At 42.6% G+C, this 24,123-nt stretch overlaps 2 protein-coding genes across 4 annotated transcripts in view; both read left to right on the top strand.

Moving 5' to 3' along the window:
* Positions 1-4,884: 4,884 nt before the first annotated feature.
* On the top strand, positions 4,885-11,537 carry gfap (glial fibrillary acidic protein). The gene is made up of 9 exons (XM_027014593.3): positions 4,885-5,415; positions 7,389-7,449; positions 7,796-7,891; positions 8,224-8,385; positions 8,634-8,759; positions 9,201-9,421; positions 9,521-9,564; positions 9,711-9,796; positions 9,903-11,537. Exons 1-9 carry the CDS (start codon positions 4,913-4,915, stop codon positions 9,942-9,944), a joined length of 1,341 nt encoding a protein of 446 aa, XP_026870394.1. The 5' UTR covers positions 4,885-4,912; the 3' UTR covers positions 9,945-11,537.
* A 3,894-nt stretch (positions 11,538-15,431) lies between these two features.
* Positions 15,432-24,123, top strand: part of kcnh6a (potassium voltage-gated channel, subfamily H (eag-related), member 6a) — a 34,867-nt gene continuing 26,175 nt past the window's right edge. For 2 of the 3 annotated variants that reach the window (XM_035523956.1, XM_081711223.1), the window contains exons 1-2: positions 15,432-16,030; positions 22,717-22,947. In XM_035523956.1, the coding sequence (XP_035379849.1) occupies positions 15,955-16,030; positions 22,717-22,947 (307 nt within the window). In that variant the 5' untranslated portion in view covers positions 15,432-15,954. Of the gene's footprint in view, positions 16,031-22,716; positions 22,948-24,123 lie in introns of those variants that run through there. The other variant, XM_081711221.1, reaches the window with a different exon arrangement.

The raw sequence follows: 24,123 nt of genomic DNA, 5'->3' as shown, positions 1-24,123 counted from the left end.
TCCAGATTACACTCCAACTACATTACTTCCATCTACCACTCCATCTACTCTACTTTCATCTACTTCTAATGGTAATTGTAGTCTAAACACAATATTAGAATTTAGTGTCAGGGGCTTGAAGGTGAAGTGAAAGCTCAGTAAAGATGGATTCAGTAATTGGAGTTGTTTTAAAACTGTCATCCCAGCTGCCTTTGTTTCCATAAAGCCCTCTGCCATTCTACTTCACCCAATCATATCATGGTCATATTCCTCTTTAGCTTGTGACTTATTTGAGTCATAACAGCAGTCACTCAGTATTCATTTCTTGCTTGGATTCCCTTGCTTTTGTGATTGGACCATTAAGTGGCTATGACCCTCAGCTGTGGGTACAGCTACAGAGTATAATAGTATTTCAATTTTCTCAGATAAAAAGAATAATCGCACTCCATTTAGTCCATTATATTCATCAGAATGGAATGGCCTCAAAATAAGTGTTCATATGATTGTTCAATGTGCTCACACTTTCTATATTTTTTCCAAAATGTTACAAGATTTACACTTCATCTACTCTACTTTCATCTACTCTACTTCCAGATCATACTTCATCTACTTACATTGCTTTTTAGCATGCTAATAAAGGTCTGCATATGCTAAAATTATGTTTTATATTATTATTATTAGTAGTAGTAGTAGTAGAAGTAGTAGTAGTAGTAGTAGTAGTAGTAGTAGTAATAGTATTTCTGTATTAAATAATCAAACCTAACTGGTTGAGAATGGATAGGGGATACTTGATGAACCTGTCAACATTTTCATGTTAAAACTATTCTATGTCATATCTGCAGTTGTCGGTTTGGAATTTTATGCATCTCTACAATGTTGTAATTGTAAATATAAATAGAACTATTTAACAAACACACATTTTAAATCTGTATAGTGCAAATGATGGAAAACATATATGAAACCCTAGTAACTTGTTCGACCTCTTTTATTGGCAGTAACCTCAGCCAAAGGCTTTCTGTAGCTGATGAAATCAGTGCAGTGACGAGAAGGTATTTTGGCACTCTCATCTGCACAAAACTGTTTCATTGCATGTATATTTATCAGATATCTTGCATCAGCTCACATTGCAAGATTTCATAATGAAGTGCCACACTGCATAACCCAGTTACTACTGAGGTTTAGATCACAGACATCCTGAAATTCTATTGTAGATTTACACTGTAGACGACAAGTCATCCTGGATATCCAGACAATCCAGGCCTTGCATACTTCCTCTACTATGCTTCACTGCTTGGAAATGTAGGTGTTCTTTGATTAGTGGAGTTTCTTGATTTCTAATACTGTGAAATAAATATATTCTTGTATACCAAAAAGAAAAATGTTTTCTCATCTGCCCACAGAACATTGCTCCAGTAATACTGTAGGGTATCCAGGCAGTTTGTCTTTGGCAAACAATGGGGACTCTACATCAGGCCCTGGCCCTGATTTCTGTACGATTGCCACAATACGGAAAGGAGCAATGGTTTTCCGATTTTTAAATTCTCTACCCAGCTGTAGACTGATGGAGGTTCAAGTCTTTAATAGTTTATTCGAAACCATTGTGAACTTCACAAATGACATCTGATGTTCCCTACAATATTTGTGTCATGCCACACTGTACTGGAATTATTTTAGTTAAGCAGGTAATCAACACAAATTTTTTATATAGCAGTCCATGTAAACGTTTTGCCTCAGTTCAATGGAAACACCTGAAACTAATTGCTTTCTTTTTAAGAAGTCATAACCCTTGCGTCATGGAACGCTCCCCTTTCCACTGGTCATGTGGTTCAGCCCACCGTGTGCAGTGGAAGTCACATTGTCTTATTTGTGACCACGCCCTCCTTGATAGCACACACCTGCACACGGTTTAATGTTGTGTGTCTGTATTTAAAGCCCTGTTGGTGTGTGCATCATAGTTGGTCATTTTTATGTTGCTGTTGTTAATGTTCACGTTAGTTCTGAGTGTTCATGTTCATTCATGTTGTGTGAGTGCCATCGTTGTATGTCATTAAACGTCTGTCTCTGTCTGTGCATCCTGCTCTGTGCCCTGCAGCACTCGGGCCGTTACACCTAGAAGTTCCATCAGTGACATTAATTAAACCATTTGTTCAGTAAAGATATGGAACTGTAAACCACTGTGTGTGTTGTTTCTTGATCAAGTTTAACTATTATTGTGACTTCAATGAGATCAGATTACAGATGTGCAGAAACCCAGATACCTCCAACTTTGTCTCACTATAAATGAGCATTGTACAACATGCACTCACATAGTGTTTCCAACATGCACACACATAGTGAGTACAACATGCACACACAGTGTGTCCAACACACGCCCACAGTGAAGCTGCCAGCATGAGAGTAGTCTAATAGTCTGGGTGAGCCTGGCTGTGGCTTTGCTTTGGCTGAGGATCACACAGGTAGCATTAGCATTCTAGACCTGTGTTCCAGTGCTGCTGTACACCGCAGTCGGACATGCATGAATCAGCTGTTCACAGCACTCAGTTCTGCAACTTCAGAAAGCGCACCAGAGTGCAAAATAAAGGAGGTTATTTGAGAAAGCAGAAATCTGGAAGGAGTTAAAGAGAAGTTGATTCTGGATAAACAGTCATACTGCACTTATTTGACCTGCAGCTTTGAAATTTTGATTCTCTTTTTTGCTTTCTTTTACTTGACTCTCTCCCTCTTTTTCTTTCATTTACTCTCTGGCTTTCCTTTTCTTGTGCTCGCTCTTTCACTAACTGTCTAGCTCTCTTTCTTTTTCCCTCACTCACTCTCTCTCTCTCTCTATCTGACTCAGAATGTTTACTCTCAGAAAGATATTCCCTCAGTTACGGCCTCTGAGGCAACCACCTCGCCCCCTCAGAAATCCACCCAGGGCTTGTGACTAGTTCCTTTAATAATGATGGCACAACACTCATCCTTCCCCACGAACCACACAAAATAATTACCAAGGAGAAGCTCCATCACACCGCAGGGCTGTTAGCATTCTCCTCACATTGTAATTTTCTCTCATCCCCATCTGCTATAGGTCATTGTGTAGATTAATGACAAGATGCTGATAATGAGATTTAATTCCCAACCCCTATTTGGCCACCCAGCTCTGCAGTTTCTCATTTTTATACATGTAAGACTTCTATGCACCTGCAGTGCTCCTTGAGCAACACCAAGTTCATGGGCTCAATTTCCAAGGGAGCACATATACTGTCATACAGATAAATATGTAAATGGATCTGGATGAGAGCATCTGCAAGCTGCTTTAAATGTAAGACATGCATATTTTATTTATGAGAAATTCTCTCTTTCTTATATCCCATTGTAGTAAGATTAAGTAGTAAGCCCACTGAATTTGAAAAAAACAAACTGTAAACATGATGTGATTTGAAGTGATTTTTTTTCCCTAGAATCCTGGCATTTTTAAGGTGTGTAATGATAATTGTAGTCTAAACACAATATTAGAATTTAGTGTCAGTAGCTTGGAGGTGAAGTGAAAGCTCACTAATGATGGATTTAATAATTGGAGTTGTTTTGAAACTGTCATCCCAGCTGCCTTTGTTTCCATAAAACCCTCTGCCATTATGTTTTCTCAGATAAAAAGAATAATCAAACTGCATTTAGTCCATTATATTCATCAGAATGGAATGGCCTCAAAGTAAGTGTTCATATGATTGTTCAATGTGCGCACACTTTCTATATTTTTCCAATATGTTACAAGATTTTAAAAAGCTAAGAACTTTAGCACTTCTGTTTTTCATGCAACTTGTGTTCTGGGTAAGGTTATGGATCTGTCATGAGTTCTTAACATCTAAGAATGATGTGCTGCCATTTGGTGACCTAATTTCCTGTAAATCTGATGAGACAATGAGGACAGTGAGAATGATGTGTTCCTTCAGGCAGCTTGCCCAATGCCCAATGCCCAGTGGCCAGTGCCTGTCTGCCTGCTTGTCTGTCTATCTGCCTGTTTATCTGTTTGTTTGTCAGCTGCTGTAGCCTGGTTCACCACAACACACTCTACACTGGTATGTATTTTTTTTCAGCCCCTAACACAAACACAGGCCTCTACATGATATGGGTGCGTTTTACTAGTAAAGAACAAGGGGTTTTGCTGTAAGTTTCTACCATAGAGCCAGATGTATGAAATACATTTTAAATATCCACATTGTCAGGAACTCATGTCATTCATAGTCAAAAACAATTAAAAACAACAACTGGTCATTTATGTTCATATTTAGATGAGGATTGTGAGACCCAATGTGAGTGTTCTATGACATCCTTAATCCCCTGCAAAGAAAAAAAAAGAGAAAAAAACTTGGAATAACTCAGGAAAGAAGTGAGAGAAACTAATCAGAGGGAGCCAATGGAGTCTGTCACGTAGTTGCAGGGTGAAACCCAGAGTTCGAATAGAAGTCAAGCAGAAGTCATTTCATTTCACGTTTCAGCCACACATCTTTTTCTTCATGCCTCTCCCTTTTTCTTTATCTTCTTTGTTCTCATTGAGAGGTGAATAGAATTTTCTGAGACTCAGTGTGGCCCCCCGTTCACACACACACACACACACACACACACACACGCGCACACACACACACACACACACACACACACACACACACACACACACACACACACACAGACACACACACATACCAGAGAATGAAAAAGAGAGAAAGCGTCAGGAGACGTTTGTTGCCAACTCGACAAGCACAAACAATTGCCAGGACAAAGAGTTTGTGTGAGTGTCACACACCCCCTTATTGCCCCCATTCTCCCCTACTTTCCTCTCAACCACTCTCCCTGCCCCCTCTCAAACCCCTTCTCCTCCCCTCTATCCCTCCCACTGCTCTTTCTCTCTCTATAAATTCCTGACTTTCACTTACCCACGGCCCCATTCCTCACGGCCATGGAGTCCCAGCGTGTGCTCTCATCCTACCGAAAGCGTTTTAGCCACCAGGGTGCATCCCCGTCCCCCTCAGGCCGCATGAGCTCCGGCCGGTTGTCGCTCCACAGCAGCCCGCGGTTCGTCTCGCTGTCGAGTCCTGCCTCTCTGTCTGCCTCACGTCTGTCGCTGGGCGCTGGCACTACGGAGCGCCTGGACTTCTCCACCGACTCGCTGCTGAAGGCGCAGTACCGCGAGACACGTACCAACGAGAAGGTGGAGATGATGGGCCTGAACGACCGGTTTGCCAACTACATTGAGAAGGTGCGCTTCCTCGAACAGCAGAACAAGGTGCTGGTGGCCGAGCTGAATCAGCTGCGAGGCAAAGAGCCCAGCCGGCTGGGCGACATCTACCAGGAGGAGCTCCGCGAACTACGCAGACAGGTGGATGGCCTCAACGCCAGCAAGGCCCGCACAGAGATAGACAGAGACAACCTGGCAGCAGATGTGGCCCTGTTGAAACAAAGGTGAGAGAGGAGGAGAGTTGACACGGCAGCCTGAGAGAAGAACCAGGGATCAGTATCAGTGACCTCTGCTGTGGTTATTGGTGATTGATGAAGTTTGTGAGGGAATGCATTAGTGGTCGCTGCTATAGTTTGTGGTGTTTAATAATTTTTGTGGGGCTTTGTGCAATTTGTTCATTTCAAGGATATTGTTTTAGGATTTGGAATGATGATGAATGTCTTTCTGCCTGTCTTTATGAGACGAAGGACTCCATTGAGGTTTTTTTTAGAGAGGTTTGGTTCAAGTTAGAGATCTGTTGGGTTGGTGGTGGTTTTCATCAAAGCATCAAATGTCTTCTAAATGCAACACATAGGCACACAAAAAGAAAATCCTTAGACATCAAAGAAACATTTTTTGCTCAAACTGAGTTCACTAGATTGTGTTGCTGCAGCTATGGCTACACCATATCATGAGGCAAGATCTAGTCTAGATGTTATTTTAACATCTGAATTTTGAGTGACTCCATGTGGATATGTAACTCTGCAACAGCATTTTCCCCGAGGGGTTCATTCATTAATTAATTAATTCAGCCAGTCACCCTTCTTTTCAATCCTGAGCCTGACCCTCTCCCTCAATAAAGTGGGGGCAGGGAGGGACTGAATACCCCCTATGCAAAGAATGCAAAGCCCTGTGCAGATGTCCTGTTGTCCTGGCAACAGGTCCCATATTTTAACCAAATTACTTCTAGACTAATGTCTGTCTACATGGAAGCTGTGCTAGCATTAGTGTTAGCTAGGTAAGCAGCAGTGAAATTTCACCCATCTGACAACCCTCACGCACACCAGCCATGCCCCACCAGCTCTCATCCACCCCACCCATCACCCACCAACCCTCACCCACCCCAGCTATAACCCACCAACCCTCAGCCACTCCAGCAATCATCCTTTACCTCCCGGATATTTGTTGCCGAAAATGTGTCTGATCCACTGTAAAAATTTCCTGTGTGGTGCATGTTGTGCTTGAATGTGTGGTGGGGGAGTTAAGACTCCATACTTCACCCAGTGGAAAACGCTAGCAACCACAGTGCTATTGTTTGTGTGTGTGTGTGTGTGTGTGTGTGTGTGCGTGTGTGTGTGTGTGTGTGTGTGTGTGTGTGTGTGGACTAACTGTTTAGGTTATATATATTGCAGCCTAGGGACTCACAAGTGTAAGGGATGCAAATCAATGGATAAAAAATCACTTTTGAATCAATTTTTTGGTATTGACCACCCTTATTCATTCAGTTTATTTACTATTAGGTTCTATTTTTTCATTTAGCATTTCATAATATAAGGTAGCGTAATGTATTAAATGATGGCACCTCTTAGGAAATATAATAGTGGGGCCCGCAAACAAAAACTGCAGCAGGAGAAATAAACATGAACATGAGATAATATATCAAACTAAATTAACCATGTATTTTAGAAGTGATCAAACAACTATCATTGTTTGTGATCATTTGCTAGGTAATAATCATGTTCAGATTTTTGTTTATTTGCTTTCCTGTTACATCAGAATTAGTGTAAGATACTTTTTTTTTTTTTTGCTACATACTGGCCTCTTCATTAAGCTGTCATTGTTTTTTTTTTTTACTGGATATATACTTTACACTGCATATATAAAAACCAAACTATTCTTACATAGATTTAACTATATATCTAGAACTTCTACATTTTCACTCTCAGGCATTAATAGTTTACAGCAGGCTACAGCAGGCAAACTTAGAAACAAATATGTTATACATTTCTAGATGCTTCTGACCAATTACGGTGCATGATTAGTGTGTGTTACTAAACAGAGTATATGATGAGTGTACTACTTAATAGGGTCCATGATTAGTGTGTGAGATACTAAACATGGTTAATTAGAATGCGTAACTATATATAAATGTATGATGAATATATGTTTATGCTCTGTGATTATTAGTCCTGACACCCTCTTTCTGTTTCTACTACAGGCTTCAGGATGAAATTGCCCAGAGACAGGAGTCAGACAACAACCTGAATGCATTCAGACAAGTAAACACATAAACACACATACCCATACATGCACACCCACCAACACACCCATACATGCACACCTACCCACACACCCATACATGCACACCTACCCACACACCCATACATGCACACCCACCCACACACACATCCATACACCCACACACACTACATATAACTTGTTATATGTTGACCATATAACAGGCAATACCTAAATGGTGTAATGTATTCTCTTTGTTTTAATGAAAAGAAAATGCGGTCTGAGAAAATGAGAAAATGAGAAAATGTAACATCTCATTATGTATTTAGTACTCATCTCTATGTCTCTGTCTCCTTGTCTGTCTGTTTATCTGTCTTTCTCTCTCAGGATGTAGATGATGCAGCCCTGAACAGGGTTCAGTTGGAGAGAAAGGTTGAAGCGTTGCAAGATGAGATTAGCTTCCTGAAGAAAATCCATGAGGAGGTAAATTTATCATGTCCAACATCAGCCACAATCTATTCACAGTCCCCATCTCTCCATATGAAACAGCTTTTCATAAACTTGCCACTTTAACTAATGCACTTAAAATAATCTATTCATTCCCTTTTCTTCTTCTCTGTCTTCTCTTTCTCGCTCTGCCTCTGTTTCTCTTTGTCTCTCCCTCTTTCCCTTCATCTCTTTCCCTTCCTCCATCTTTTCTCTACCCTGTTCCTTCCTGTCTCTTGTCTTTTCTATTGCTTGCTCTTCTTCTCTTTGTCTCTTTCTTTCTCTCTCTTTTCCTCTCTCTCTCATTCTAACCTTCTCTCTACCTGTAGGAGATAAAGGAGCTGCAGGAACAGGTGATGGCGCAGCAGGTGCACGTGGACCCAGATGTGTCCAAACCAGACCTGACTGCTGCCCTCAGAGAGATCAGGGTGCAGTATGAAGCTATGGCCTCATCAAATATGCAGGAGACTGAGGATTGGTACCGCTCAAAGGTAAGTAACACACACACACACACACCATGAACACAAATGCGCACACACACGCACACGCACACACGCACACACACGCACACACACATACACACACACAAATACACACCTATGTACACACACATCTTTGTACACATGCACATACCTTCACACACACAGTCAGTCACACATAGCCACATACAGACCACACTGGGAAATCTAATAATTTATTATACACATCTGTACTGTCTTCTGTCTAATGCTCCACCCAGTTTGCAGATCTGACTGATGCAGCCAATCGGAATGCAGAAGCCCTAAGACAGGCGAAGCAAGAAGCCAATGAATATCGCCGGCAGATTCAGGCCCTGAACTGCGACCTGGAGTCACTGCGAGGGACTGTGAGTTAACCTCTCTAGTTTAAAACTTTTAACCATACTAATACAATACAGCTGTTTAATTCCTTTGCCTGCTCATGCAGTAATATGTGTCCAGAAACTAACCTGCCCACTGGCCAGAGTGAACAGGTTAGTATATGGGCACACATTACCCAGCTTCTTAACATACCGGCTTCCTTTATTTGAGGCTAATTGTGTTCGCTCGGGTAAATCTTAATGGCTCTTTACAACAAAGAAGAAAACAAATGACTAACAATTACTGACATTCTTCCCTACCTCCCTCCATCCTCTTCTCATCTGCTTGCACCCCTCTTTTTGTTTACTTCTGCCATCTTTATATTTCTTTCTTTCATTTTCTGTCTCACCCTCTGAGACTCACTGTTTGTTTCTCTCTGTCTCTGCCTTCCTCCTGCCCTCTCTTCCTCTACCTCTCTCTCTGTTTAGAACGAATCACTAGAGCGACAGCTGCGTGAGATGGAAGAGCGTTTCTCCATGGAGACGGCCGCATACCAGGACACAGTGGCACGTTTGGAGGAGGAAATCCAGGCTCTGAAGGAGGAGATGGCCAGACACCTGCAAGAGTACCAGGACCTGCTCAATGTCAAATTGGCCCTAGATGTGGAGATCGCCACCTACAGGAAGCTCCTAGAGGGAGAGGAGAACAGGTAAGACAACAGGACTCGGGACAAGTGCGCAGACCAAACATGGTTAACATCAAAACCCATGCAAAGTCATGTTGGTGATTCTACTTGTCTTCTTTTCAGAATCACTGTTCCCGTGCAGAGTTTTGCCAACCTGCATTTCAGAGGTGGGCGAAACTTAACAAAACATTTTTAGTTCATCATGGTGCTTTACAGACTGTTTCAGTACCTTCCTGAATCCCACCTTCCCTTGTGGTGTGAATAACTATGCCAGTTTAGTACCTTTTGTGTTCATTCTCTTTTTTGTGATCAGAAACCAGTTTGGACACTAAACTGATTCCAGAGGCTCACGTGAAGAGGAGCATTGTTGTTCGAACTGTCGAAACACGTGATGGAGAGGTACAGCCTATCTAAAAATCAAAGATATGTATTTGCATTTTATCAGCAGCAGAGGTCAGTGTGGTACCTTTTACTGCACATAACTCTTTTTCTCACACTGTCTCAGATTATAAAGGAGTCGACCACAGAGAGGAAGGACCTGCCATAGTCACTCAGCTGCTAGTTCTGATGGGAACCAGGAGAAGTGAGACGGAGGTGGACTCCCCCTTATGTCTCGCTCTTCTCAGTACCCACGATAACCATTTCTAGCTTCATTCTAGGGTTAAGGTTAGGGTTGTGTGCCCTGTGTTCAAAATCCCCACATCCTTTGCTGTTCTCTACTCATTTACTCTACTTATCTTTTCATTAGCACCTGTTTGACAAATTGAACACTCCTCTAACACTTTTACCAAAAGGCAAGTAGATCTTTTATCAAATAGCTGAAAAGGAATGTGAGACTGGAAGTGAGGCTGCATGTTTAGCACTTGTGCTCAAAAGGGGCTTAAAATCTAGCTGGTTACAGTGGAAGCTGGGAATGAAGATTGTGTTAATTAACATAGGTGCTATTCATTACATTTACTTTTTGTTTAGAAATGTTTTAGTTCAGTTCTTTATAGTGGAGGAGTAGGTTAGGCAATGTAGTTAATGGTTCTGTGAAGTGGTCAGTGTGTAGGTAGGGCAGCTGCAGAAGATGGGAGAGGTCGGGGTGCTATAAAACAGCTGGATCTTGGAAAACCGTCAAGTAATTTGGTTGAGTCTGAGTGAGGTGAATTTGTCAGAGGTGCTAGTACATGACAGGAGGTTTATGCACTTTTTCCTGACCTTGCCCCACTCATTTTTTTATTCCTCTAGTAACTCTTGACTTCATTTGTCTCCTTGAAAAATTTAATGTTAGCTGTTGTAACTGGAGTAACTGAGAGTTGACTAAAGCAGACACTGGAAAATTATTTCTTGCTTCTTCCTCACTGTCTGCTGAGTCACAGACATGGGCATATTGATAAGGACTCCTTGATATGGGCTTATTGATAAGGACTCTTTGTTCCACTGTGCACAGACACACGCATGCGCACACATGCCCTCACACTCACTCACACTCATGCCATCTCACTGTCAAGGTGTCTGAGTGATTGAGGGAACACAGAGTTGTTCATTTCAAAGATAACTTGGTGTGGAAAAATATGTGGAAAAATGTGTGTGTGTGTGTGTGTGTGTGTGTGTGTGTGTGTGTGTGTGTGTGTGTGTGTGTGTGTGTGTGTGTATGTGTGTGTGTGTGTACACATGTCTGTCTGTATAGATGAAAGAAGGTGTTATTTTGGCAGCATGCCTCACTGGTGAGAGGGATACAGTCACATTAACAGATTTGATTACAGTTGTCTGACTAATCTGACCCTTAAAGCACACTCTGCATGATTACCTGCATATAATTCACCTGCATGCATGTGTGATGCTTTATGCTGTTTGTTTATGCTGTATTGTCTCTTAGTTTTCCCACCATTCTCTCCCAGTTCTCTTAACTGCTCTTTAATGACTGCTAGTCTGTTTTTTTTTGTCACTTAGTGTTTCATATAATGCTGTTGTAACGTTGCTGCTGTCGTTTTTGTCTTATCACGTTTACCATTGTCCTGTGACTACTGAACTGTATGTTAATAAAAAGGTGACTTAGAGAAATAATTAATTTTAGTTTAACTTTTTGTAAATTGGTCAACTGCATTAGTAATATGAAAAATTGCATTAGTAAAAAAAAATAAATACTTTTTCATTAGTGGCTGTGCACCACCTCTGGTTTTTCTTGTTTATAAGTCTTTAGCAGGTACTTGCTACTTATAATTGTTAGTCATATACAGGTACTTGCTACTTATAGAGTTAATGATAAAGGTTTTGGTAGTCAGACCATGCTGATACCAGAGAGTGATGTAAAAGGGGTTGAGAGTGGGTCTTCAGTCACATGTGATGTTCTCATGCAAACATTGAATAAGCGCTCCATATGTTTCGCAGAAGCATGGCTGAGTGATGGCCATGTATGACAGGGTCACTGATGGGGCTCCTATGCCACGCTCCCACATACGTTCAGAAGGAGCTATAAGTGATGACTCTGCCTAACTGTGGTGGGTCACTCTCTGACTACTCAGCCATACATATTTTGTCCCCAAACCCCAAGATAGAGACAGTTATCTGTTTGTATTAATAATTATAACGCCAAGGCAACTATCACGAGGCAGAAAAAAGGTATATTTTCCACTTTAATCTAAATCATTCTAATATTATAATAATCATTTGATCTGACAAGCCAGTTCCTTTAAATGCCTTAGGGCTTGAGAAGCCTCAATTAATTACCTAAGGGCTTTTTGTCTTTCTAAAGGGAAGCTGATTAATCACTCTCACACCCTGCCATGCCTCCTCACACACTCTTGTACATCTTTGTCAACTGTGACACATCACCTGTGGGATGGCTGATGTGTGTTGTGTTTCCAAGGGCAGCATCATGTTGTGTGGCGGTAGGGATGGTCCATAATCTGGTATATGGGACACACAATGGGGAGCCAGGCACCCAGGGCCACTCTGTGGCCTAAATGCAACTTCATGACACTTGGCTTGTCTTAACAGACAAATGTTTCCTACTAAAGTAGGACAACTTTTCAAGCTCTGGGTACTGAGGGGCTCCAGCCAGTGCTGACACGGAACGATCATGTTCTGGGGAGTTAGGGGCAGCAGGAGGCAATTGTGAAGTGGTTTTGTGCAGGAGTCATAGTCATTAAAGTCATAATGGTTAAGAACATGAGCTGATCAATACAGATACATAATCAATTAAAAAAAATTAAAAATGGACAAAATGCTGACAAACCAATATCGAAAGTCAAGAGCTCAGTAATGTGCTTTACTATCACACAATCACGCCGCACACATTACAAATGGGGTCTACATGTATGTGGGTTTTTTAAAAACAGATACCGTCACAAAGTATCCTTTTAGAAATCTAGGTGTAGACTTCTAATGAGCAAGCCAAAGGTGACAGTGGCCAAGGCAAGACTGCCTGAAATGGCATGAGAAGCTGCTTGTGAGAGAAGCCAAGCATGAGAAAAGACTGTTCTCTACTGGGCAACATCAGACATCAGCCCTCACTCAGATGAATTACAGTATAAAAGCACTTGGCACATAGACAGGATAAGACAACAGCACTTTAAACAAATATAGAATGTCAGACATGAAACCATTCCAAGTATCAATATTAGCATAAGACAGGAGTGGTTGGCAAACAGCAGCTGATGAATCATAGCTATAATTCAGGTAGTTAGTACACGTCCCAGATGAGGTTATTCATTACAGCTGCAAGGTGAAATACATGTGCATTTAACTCTGCTCACTGTAATTTGACAATAGGATGATGACAATAGGAAACTATCATCATCAGATGCACCTTGGACTTTGTTCAGGGAATGATTCAAATCAACTCCAGTGGGCAATATGATGGCACATTCTCAATCTCATTTTCGTTCCATGTACACCTTGCATCTGTGTACCACTACCTCTCTGATTCTGCCCTGCTTGGACAGAGTTGTCTACTTTCCCTAAGCCGCAGGTGTCTTTTCTAGTAGTTCATTATAGGCCTTCATTTTCTAGTCCTTAATTATAGTCCTTCAGTGTTGCTCTGTGGGTTTGTGTGATCTTTCACTTTGGCTAGGAGCTGCTGTCGCTGCTAGATGCTGCCATTTCACAATATGGAGACTGTATGGCTCCGTGCATTACTTTATACACCAGGTAGTAGTGAATGTGCCTGAAACACCTAAACTTGGTAATTAGAAGGGGTGTCCACATATTTTTGACCATATAATGTGGCTTATGGCCCTTTCACCAACAAACCTCAATATTCCAAATTTGGTAGTTAGCTTTAAAAAGTACAGAGTAATATAATAAAAACAGAGAAAATCCTAGACACTTCCCAAGAATCACATACTCAAGCTGTTCACACCAAGCCAACAGCTTAGTTTGTTGATGTTCAGCTAGATATCTGGCCTTGTCACAGAAAAGGTCACACAATAACTAAAACATCATGCATACAGAAAACATTCCATATACAGGCAAAAACAAAATACAAGTCTGCCCCATTATGGTATCAACATATTAAGCTCAGGGGATGCATGCTATTCCGTGTCTGATAATCCTTGCACCCACATGGACCTCTGGCTGCCCAGAACATTCCAAAAGTCGTTCTGTTGCAGATTCTGTGTTGTCAGTAAGGGGAAAAGTCTTATCTGTGCAGAGGGTGAGGGAAAGAGTTTGGCATCTCCCTGGTGTGGATCAGACATGCTCAGACTCGGGAGAGAAGTCTTTTATTGAAAGACAGCTGAGAGGCTCCTCTGAACAATAATCAGACATCACCTCATATTTAACCTCAGTCTGATCCCACAGCGCCGCTCCCTCTGTCACATGCACACACACACACACACACACACACACACACACACACACACACAAATACACACACACCCTGAGAACCCATCCAAGATCACTAAAGCAGCAGCCAGTACTGTCACAGGTTTCAGCCATAATGTGTTTCTCTTTCTCTCTCTCTCTCTCTCTCTCTCTCTCTCTCTCTCTCTCTCTCTCTTTATCTCTGTAGAGACACTCACTCAGAAGCCATGAGTGTTGATCTGTTCAGCTGAGCAAAGTGATTATCCACTGATGGAGATGAGGAACACTTATGTGGGCTTAATAAAGAAGGTTTAGTCCATTTATCACTGTAGTGAAAGCAATCTGCAAGACATTATCTCACGCAGTATAACCATGCAAACCATCACTTTCAAATATGCAGAAGATTAGCTATCATTTGTGTGTAGTTATGTTCTCAGAATATATTATGGTACATAGCTCTTTTAAAGGGTGACTAGTCCCTATTCTTAGTGTGTGTGTGTATATATATATATATATATATATATATATATATATATATATATATATATATATATATATATATATATATATAAGGGAATTATCAGCACCAGTGCTATGGCTCGAGTCTATGCAGCTGGAGGTATGTGGGACAGATAAGACACTTCAGAACAGCTTCTCTCATCAGGGAAGCCAAGGGAAGAACCGGGACAAAAGATTTTCCACCCAGCGGGGGGGGGGGGGGGGTGAGAGAGAGAGAGAGAGAGAGAGAGAGAGAGAGAGAGAGAGAGAAACAGTGCTCACTGCTCACATGTGGGATCATGATTCAAATGATGTGAAAACTCATTCATGCCTCGTGTTCCTGTCCTATTGTGTATAGTAATTCCTATAAAGGGGTCTGAGTAGCCTGCTCCCCTGATTTATCCTCTCACCTGAGCCAGGAACAGCTGAAATGTGGCTGCAGCCTAGGGGGAAGCTCATGCTGCCAGTGGCAAGTTTAGTTCTCATCCCATTAGGCATATACATTCACATCCCCCTGCCACACACACAGACTAGTTCATCATGACATATGCCTTCACATATTATCCTGATTAAGCAAATTATATTTACATTAAAAAAACAAAACAATTACACACACACACACACACACACACACACACACACACACAGAGAGAGAGAGAGAGAGAGAGAGAGAGAGAGAGAGAGAGAGAGAGATATGCTAAGGTGAAGAGCGCGCATCTGGCCTCTGTCATAACTGACAGCTGTGAGGAGCTACCCCCTCTCTTACTCCGCAGTCTAAATGTAGTTTCTAAGGGATTAAATGTGGCTTGGTGACGGGCTCTAGACTCCTTGCCTTACCACAAGATCACGGTTCCGAGCCTCCGAAAAATTCAGTTTTTCTTGTCGCAATAACAGAAGTCGTTTCGGAGCCATTCAGGCGTTCTTTCCAACGTGCGCGGTAGTGAATGGACGCGGTTTTTTATTGTTAACACTTTTCGAAATGTTGATATGAATTAGCTGGGGGTTTTAAACTTACAGATCTTAGATATTACAGTCTAATCCGTTCGCAAGCGCTCCTATAAATCGCCTTGGCAACCGATTCGCATAGGGGCTCGGTGACATTTAACTGGCGCGCGAGGCTCCCATCAACATTCCCAACATTCGCATTTGTTTTACACGACGTGCTGCAGTTATTGCACAGTCCCTGACTTTTCTTGCCTTATCAGAAAAACAATGACTACGTAAGAACAGGAACGCGGAGATTTTTTTTTTTTGAGTCGCCACGCGTCAAAATGCCTGTTCGCCGTGGTCATGTCGCTCTCCAAAACACCTATTTGGACACCATTATCCGGAAATTTGACGGGCAAAGTAAGTGGAAAAACTTTAATGGTCAGCTTCCATTAATTTCTCAACGAATTTAGAAGTAAACTATTGCCATTTGTGTGGCCTTGTTAATAGGTTGACTTCCCATCAACGTAGGCGCATGTGTTCCATTTTCACTTTGATGTCCGACTCTAATGTTCAACAATACGATGCACGTATGTTGTAAAAGCGCCTAAAATATTTATTTTTCATGCTCGGTAGTTATACGCACGCATTTACTGAATATATACTTCATGCACAATGTAGAGGAGACGCTGAATGTTCTTAAGACGTTTATTTATAGTGCTATATTCTGTTTAGCAAAACGGAAAAAGGAAGATCATGCACTCAGGAAACAGTCAATTGCGCTCAAGAATAAACCAAATTTGTCTGCCCTCCTCAGTTTCAATCTATATCATACATTTGTTTTGTAAATGTACAAGTAATTTTAAAAATGTGAATTGTAAGTCTTAGATGACTGAAGAAACAGGACCTCTCCTATTATTGTCTTTGCGTGTACGCGCGTTTATCTGTTTTGCACTTGCTTTAGTTTCCTTCACACGTGTTGCACAAGCGCGGGCTGTTTCGCGCACATCAACAGCAGTGCTGGTAGATCTGTATTTTGAGACATATTCATAATACGGTAGCTCACAGCCTTTAAGATCTAATTTCTTCGTGTCTATGTTTCTGTCTCTCTACACTGTGCACGACTGTGTACACGACGTCTGCTAAGTGGGCTACGGGGTTAATGTTATAAATATACGTTTCGGACACCGCTTGGAAAGACGATAATAATGGAATAAACTGCTTTTCCGGGGACTGTGCTGCCGGTTTGCCTTGCCTGAGCTTCTGAAAACACAGTGACAGATGGAGTGTGTTCCTTTAGCAGTCTTTGCTAAGGTGGGGAAGCTTTCAGGGATTTCAAGTATAATGGGCTGTTCATTGTGAAGCTCATCTGACATTTGACTGTGTTATTGGACTCATGCCTTACAGCTTTGTCACAGAGAGATAATCACAGTAATTTACAGCAAACTCTCTGGATGTGAGCACGTGTGTTCATTGAACACCTATGATGTGACGTTCTGGATCAATAATTTACAGACCACCTGTTCAGATATTTTCCCTTTGTGGTTCCTGTACTCTGATTCAGCGCACAAACCACACAGCCTTGCTAGTATTAAACTACTCCGTCATATTTTAACTGCACTGTCTTGCTAGTATTAAACTTCTCCAGCACATTTCAGTTTCACTGATAAGCCGGTCATTATATAAGAAGTGTCACTTTTAATTAAAGGATATGTTGCCTAATAATGCTAGCTATAGTCACAGTTCTGGTTGCCACATTCTTAATTGTGCAGCCATGCTTTATATGCTACTGAATTCAGTTGAACATTGAATTGAACAAACATTAATTTGCTGAACATTGTTCCCAGTATTCTGTCTAGATCCAGGCTGTGAATGTTGTCAAGTGTTGGAGCAGGTTTACTAATATTCTTAATGGTATATCATATTATTCTAACAGTATAAGGTGGAAATCCAGCAAAGCATAACTCGAATGGGTTCAGCATGAAAATACACTCAGCGCTTGAGTGCACAGAATTGTGTGTGTTTGTTTTATCTTTCTGAGTTTTCTGGACCAGCAGTAGTTAGTGCTTAGATTTTGAGTCCTTACACTAGTGACATTATGTCTATGATGTATGTCTGCTTTATTTCTAGTGGTCTCTGTCTGTAATTGGTCATCTGTTTCATCTTCATAGTACATTGCCACTCTGTGTATGTACAGGCACAAATGGTACTGTCATGTGCTTGTACTCTTCTTTCTCCCCTCTCTACCTGCTGAAGCTCAGCATGATTGCAGGCTGCTAGGCAACAGTCACTTGCTGTCCGTTCCATTGCATTGTAACAGTGATAATTAGTGTGATGCTGAAGTCTTCTTCAGCAAAACAATTATCACAAGACAAGATTAGGAGGGATGAAGAGGAACTCATTAAGAGAACAACAAAGCATGGGGTGCTTTTCTTGTTACGGGTTCCTCATGTGTGAGAGAGAGGAATCGTGGCCACAGCTTGGTCGTGGATCTATGTGTATGATGTGGAACCTCTGGCTACTGGGTGTCATTGCTCATTGCACTGGGGAGTGGTTAGAGGTGCGGAAGAACAAATGATTGAGTGGGCAGTTTGGCTGTCTTTGCAGCAGCAGGAGCTCTGGTGTGTCACGGCAGAAATAACTTCCACCAAACAGAAACACCATTGGCACCCTGCTGCAAGATAATTACACAGAGAAAGATACAGGTGGAGGAGGAGAGAGACAATGAGACAGAGAGAGAGAGTGATAGGAAGACATAAAGATATAGGAAGAAAAATGAGATGGACAGAGACACAAAAAGAGAGAAAGACAGAGAGAGGGAGAGAGACCGAGGACAAAAAGACAGAGAAACGGAGTGAGAAAAAGAGTGAGACACAGTGAAGAATGTACTGAGAAAGTCACTGAACCTCACTATTGCTGGTCCAGAAGATGGTCTGCGCTGTGGGATATGTCCCTGCATTACCTGGATGTACTTAGCTGCTCCAGGCCCTAATTGTCATGAGTCTGTGTCAGAGGTCATAAGAACCAAAAAACCTTACCTTTAATCTTTACTTCTTTTATGAGCATGTATAAACATACTAAAAGTTATAACATTTCTCTGTTTGGCCAGCTCGTGCTGTGCTATTTTTCTCCATCTGTCTTATTGTCCTTGCTCTAATGTTCATCCAGCTGGCCACTCATGTGTTCTGACTGACATACGTGCTGTCCACTGTAATGGCCCTTTCATCATCGTCTACGACATTTTGCTTCCACTCCCTTCTGCCATTCATTTGTCATCATCTCCCTATTTAATATTCTCCTTTGATTATTTGGTTACTCTGCTCTCATTAGCTCTCTTTTGCACAGTCTTTCTTTCTCAACTGTCCTCAACTCTGTCTTTCTCTCTTTGTTCTTGACTTATAGTAGTACATTTACATTTACGGCATTTAGCAGATGCTCTTATCCAAAATGACTTACAAAAGTGCTTTGTCATTTACTCATAGAACATATCCAAGTACAGTAGGTTAGAATTAAACATACCAATGAACTATAATACTGTAGAATACAGGGATGAATGCTGATACCTAGAAATACATAAGGTCTATCTTAAATAATGATAAGTGCTATAAACAATAAGTGCTAGAGTTTGTTAAACAACAAACAAAGTGCCTTACAATAAGTACTAAATGAGTCAGTCAATATGGGAGCAGTGGCAGTTGTCCTTTAAATATTCTGCAAATAGATGGGTCTTCAGTCTGCGTTTGAAGACTACAAGGGACTCTGCTGTCCGGACAGCAAGTGGGGGTTCATTCCACCATCTTTGAGCCAGGACAGAAAATAGTCTCGATGCTTGTTGTCCATGAGACCTGAAGCAAGGTATTTCAAGCCGAGCCATACTTGAGGTTGGAAGTACCCGAGGTATGGCTCAGGCTTTGACCATTAACCTCATGTATGAAGGGGCTGGTCCATTTTTGGCTTTGTAGGCAAGCATCAAGGTTTTAAATCTGATGCGTGCAGCTACAGGGAGCCAATGAAGGGAGCGCAGCAGTGGAGTAACGTGTGAACTTCGGACGATTGAAGACCAGTTGTGCTGCTGCATTTTGGAAAAGTTGTAGAGGTTTGATGGCTCTTAGAGGAAGACCAGCAAGTAGCGAGTTGCAGTTGTCTAGCTTTGAGATCACAAGAGACTGCACAAGCATCTGGGTAGCTTCCTGCGAAAGAGAGAGTCGAATCCTTTGTATGTTATAAAGGAGGAATCTGCAAGACCAGGTTAGATTAGAAACATGAGTTGAGAAGGACAACTGGTTGTCCAAAGTTACACCCAGGCTATGGGCAGCTTCAGATGGTGATACCAGGGAGTTCTCAAAGGAAACAGTGAGGTCATGGTAAGGGTTGGGAGTACCTGGGATGAACAGAAGCTCAGTTTTACTGGGGCTGAGCTTCAAGTGGTGGGCTGTCATCCATGATGCAATGTCAGTCAAGGATGCCAAGATACGTATGGAGACCTGCGTGTCAGAGGGTGGAAAAGAAAGAAATAATTGAGTGTCATCGGCATAGCAGTGGTAGGAGAAACCATGAGAAGATTTTACATCCCCTAGAGAATGAGTATACAAAGAGAAGAGAAGGGGGCCTAACACTGAGCCTTGTGGAGCACCAGGGGAGAGTCTACACGGTTTGGATGTGGATCCTCTCCATGTCACCTGATGGGACTGTCCCTCCAGATACGACTGAAACCATCTCCAAGCAGAGCCAGTCACACCAAGCCTGGAAAGAACAGAGAGAAGAATGTTGTGGTTCACTGTGTCAAAGGCTGCTGAAAGGTCTAGAAGAATCAAACCAGATGACAGTTTGGCAGCTTTAGCAGCATGAAGTTTCTCAGTCACCGCTATGAGGGCCGTTTCTGTAAAATGTGCCGGTTTGTAGCCAGACTGATTGGGATCATGCAGCTGGTTCTGGGTGAGAAAAAGAGACAATTGATTATAAACTGCTCGTTCAAGGGTTTTTGAGAGGAAAGAGTGAAGTGATACCGGTCCGTAGTTGGGAACACTGGAGCTGTCAAGTGTGGCCTTCTTGAGGACTGGTACCACCCTGGCGGTTTTGGATGCAGTAAGCACGTATCCAGAAGATAAGGAGTTGTTGATGATGACAGAGATGAAAGGAAGCAGATCTCTTGCGATTGTCTGGAACAGAGCAGAAGGAATTGGATCCAGCAGACATGTAGTCAGATTGCTGGAAGTCAGGAGTTTAAGAATTTCATCTGTGGAGAGAGGAGAAAAAGAAGTTAGAAAGTTGGATGTTGGGGAATGCACGTTGGTTGGAGGGGTGGGAACAGAGGAAAAGGCCTGGCGGATTGCTGCAACCTTCTCCTCAAAGAAGGTTATAAAATCCTCCAGAGTAAGAGATGAGGAAGGAGGGGGAGGATTAAGGAGAGAAGAAAAAATAGTGAAGAGCTTGCGTGGATCAGATGATGATGATGATTCGAATTTCTCTCTGTAGTAGGATGACTTTGCAGAAGTTACTTCCAGTGAGAACTTAGTAAAGAGAGACATGTATGAGCTGAGGTCTGAATCTATGCGAGATTTCCTCCACCGCCTCTCTACGGTCCTTAGTTCTCTCCTGTGGCAGCGAAGTGTTTCTGTTAGCCAGGGGCAGGTGGGGAGGACTTAGCAGGCCTAGAGGAGAGAGGGCACAGAAGATTCATTGATGAGGAGAGTGTAGAAATGAAAGTATTTGTAACTGTATCCAAAGAGAGAGAGGATAGAGAGTCAGGGTGAGGAAGGGTGGACAAAATAGTAGAAGTAAGGGAAGAGGGAGTTATGGAGTGCAGATTGCAACATAGGGAGGAAGAACATATTGAAGAGGACTGGATGGAAAGATATAGAAGGGAGAGAGAGAAGGATGGAAAGTGATGGTCCGAAAGGTGGAGGGGGGTGACTGCGATGTCCGATGTTGTGGTGGTACGGGTGAAGATGAGGTCCAGAACATTGCCCGCTTTGTGAGTCAGAAGAGAGTGGTTGAGAGTGAGGTTGAATGCTGACAACAGCGGAAGTATGCAAGAGGAATGCAGCTCGTCCGATGGAAGGTTGAAGTCACCAAGGAGAATGAGTGGATTTCTTTCAATGGGGAATTGACTCAGAAGGATGTCGAGCTCATCAATGAAGTGATCTGGGGAACCTAGAGGGCGGTAGATGACAATGATAAGAAGTTTGGTGGGAAAAGACACTGTAATGGCATGAAATTCAAAAGAGGAGATGGAAAGTGGAGTGAAACACCACTCTCAAGACATTAGAAAATTTGTGCCACCACCCCTGCCAAGACGCCTCGGAGAATGGGTAAATGAAAAGGCAGAGGACAGGGCAGCCGGAGTTGCTAAGTTCTCAGGGGTGATCCATGTTTCTTTTCGAGCCAGGAAGTGTAGGAAGTGGAGAGATGCTAATGCTGAGATGAAGTCAGCCTTCTGGACAGCAGATTGGCAGTTCCAGAGCCCTCCTGCCACCACGATATGTAATGGTGTGAAGCATTGTGAGTCAGTGAGGTTGCTGAGATTGTGACTTCTATGATTGTGTCGAGCAGATCTGTGGGATATGTGAACAGGAATTGTGAAGCACAGTTCAGATGCTTGATTTGTGGATGTATGAGATAAAGGATTGAGATAACAAGAGAAGATACTTAGCTGAGTTTGTGAAGTCCTGTAGCTGAGATGTAGATGAACTGATTGAAAACACTACCAAACCTCCTCCAGATGTTGATTACCGATACAGACACATGTAGGAGTCGTCCTAATTTAACTCAGTTCAATAAGTGCTGAGCCCGCCCCTCAATTCACACCTAAGGTCAGGGTGAAACTACACCTGTAGTGAGTAATTACTGTTACCAAGCAACTAACAACTAGGTTTAGACAACAATCCTTGAATTTCACAGAATATAAGACAAAAGTAAATGAACTCAGAGCCTACCTTAACCAACCAGATGATAATCCAACGAGACAAACCAAAGCACACATTTCATATCAGTTCTTCATCAGTACTTCATTTCAGTTCAATTCAGTCTGCTCCACTGCCATTAGCTTTAACTAGACATGTGTCTCCGTCTGTAACCCCCACCCCCAATCCTCGTCTGTCCCCCAGACCGCAAGTTCCTGATTGCCAATGCACAGATGAAGAACTGCGGCATCATCTACTGTAATGAGGGCTTCTGCCGCATGTTTGGCTTCTCGCGTGCCGAGATCATGCAGCAGCCATGCACGTGCCAGTTCCTGGTGGGGCCAGGCACCATGAAGAGCGCCCTGGTCCAACTCACACAGGCGTTGCTGGGCTCGGAGGAGCGCAAGGTGGAGATCCTCTACTACTCCAAAGAAGGTAGGCATATGTACTTGCTGTGGGAGGAGTAATGGAGCCCTATTGTGGAGGTGTGGCTGGGGGAGCAGACCAGACATACTTGGGATGGAGGGCAGGAGCAGAGAGGTGAGTGGAGAATAAGGGAAAGGAAGAGAGGAGGTGAGAGAATGTTCATTTTGGGAAAAATGTTTTGGAGAAATGGAAGGAGTAATGGAGCCCTAAGAATGAAATTTAATTACACACACACACTCATAAATACCTACAGTTATACACAAACATATGTGCACACATACACATACACATTTTAACAGCAGTAATTGGGCCACATCAGGCAGGAGAGAGCTGGGTTTATTCGTCCCGCTCCTTTAGCTTCTCCAGCCTTACTACTCTGATTCTACTGAATGCAGAGAGAATCAATCTGCACATCATTATATGAAAGAATGTGTGTGTGTGTGTGTGTGTGTGTGTGTGTGTGTGTGTGTGTGTGTGTGTGTGTGTGTGTGTGTGTGTGTGTGTGTGTGTGTGTGTGTGTGTGTGCGCGTGCGTGCGCATGTTAGAAATTGGACAGGTGTTCCTTGGTTATGAAGCAGTGCATTGATAACATTACCATGACAACAGGACTACAGAGACTGCACCACTCCCACCCTAACCACTGAACTAAAGCACCCAGCTCAGACCACACACAGGCACACACATTAAAACACACACAGTCACACATTCCCAGATACACATAAACACTTAGTCTGCTTTGTGTCTTGTTCTGGTCTATGCTTCATTTAAGACAAAAGCTGTGTCACCATTATTATCACATGGACACATGGAGGAGACTGTGTGTGTGTGTGTGTGTGTGTGTGTGTGTGTGTGTGTGTGTGTGTGTGTGTGTGTGTAAAAATGTGTGTAGGGCAGGCTCTATATTTAGAGTGCTGATGGCAGGCTGTAGTCTGGGGCATAGAGGGTCGGCTGTTAGGCTGCGCTGGCTGCTGCTTCTGCGCTATTGTGCTCCTCACCAGACTTTGTTTCTCTCTCTTCTTCCTCCTTCCTTCACCACTCCTCTGAGCTCTGGCACCTTTGTGTTTTCAGGGGTTTCTCTCTGTCTTGTGTCGTTCCATCTTTTCTGTCTACTTACTTCCTCCCGTAAGTCTTTCCATCTCCATCCATCCCCATCAGCCTCTTCCTCTCCCTCCCTCTCTGCATGTT

Source organism: Electrophorus electricus, chromosome 3, assembly GCF_041902795.1.
Source record: "Electrophorus electricus isolate QZ-2024a chromosome 3, ASM4190279v1, whole genome shotgun sequence".
Lineage (NCBI taxonomy): Eukaryota > Metazoa > Chordata > Actinopteri > Gymnotiformes > Gymnotidae > Electrophorus > Electrophorus electricus.
Note: the sequence above shows the minus strand (reverse complement) of the source record. Positions and strands in the feature narration are given on the sequence as shown.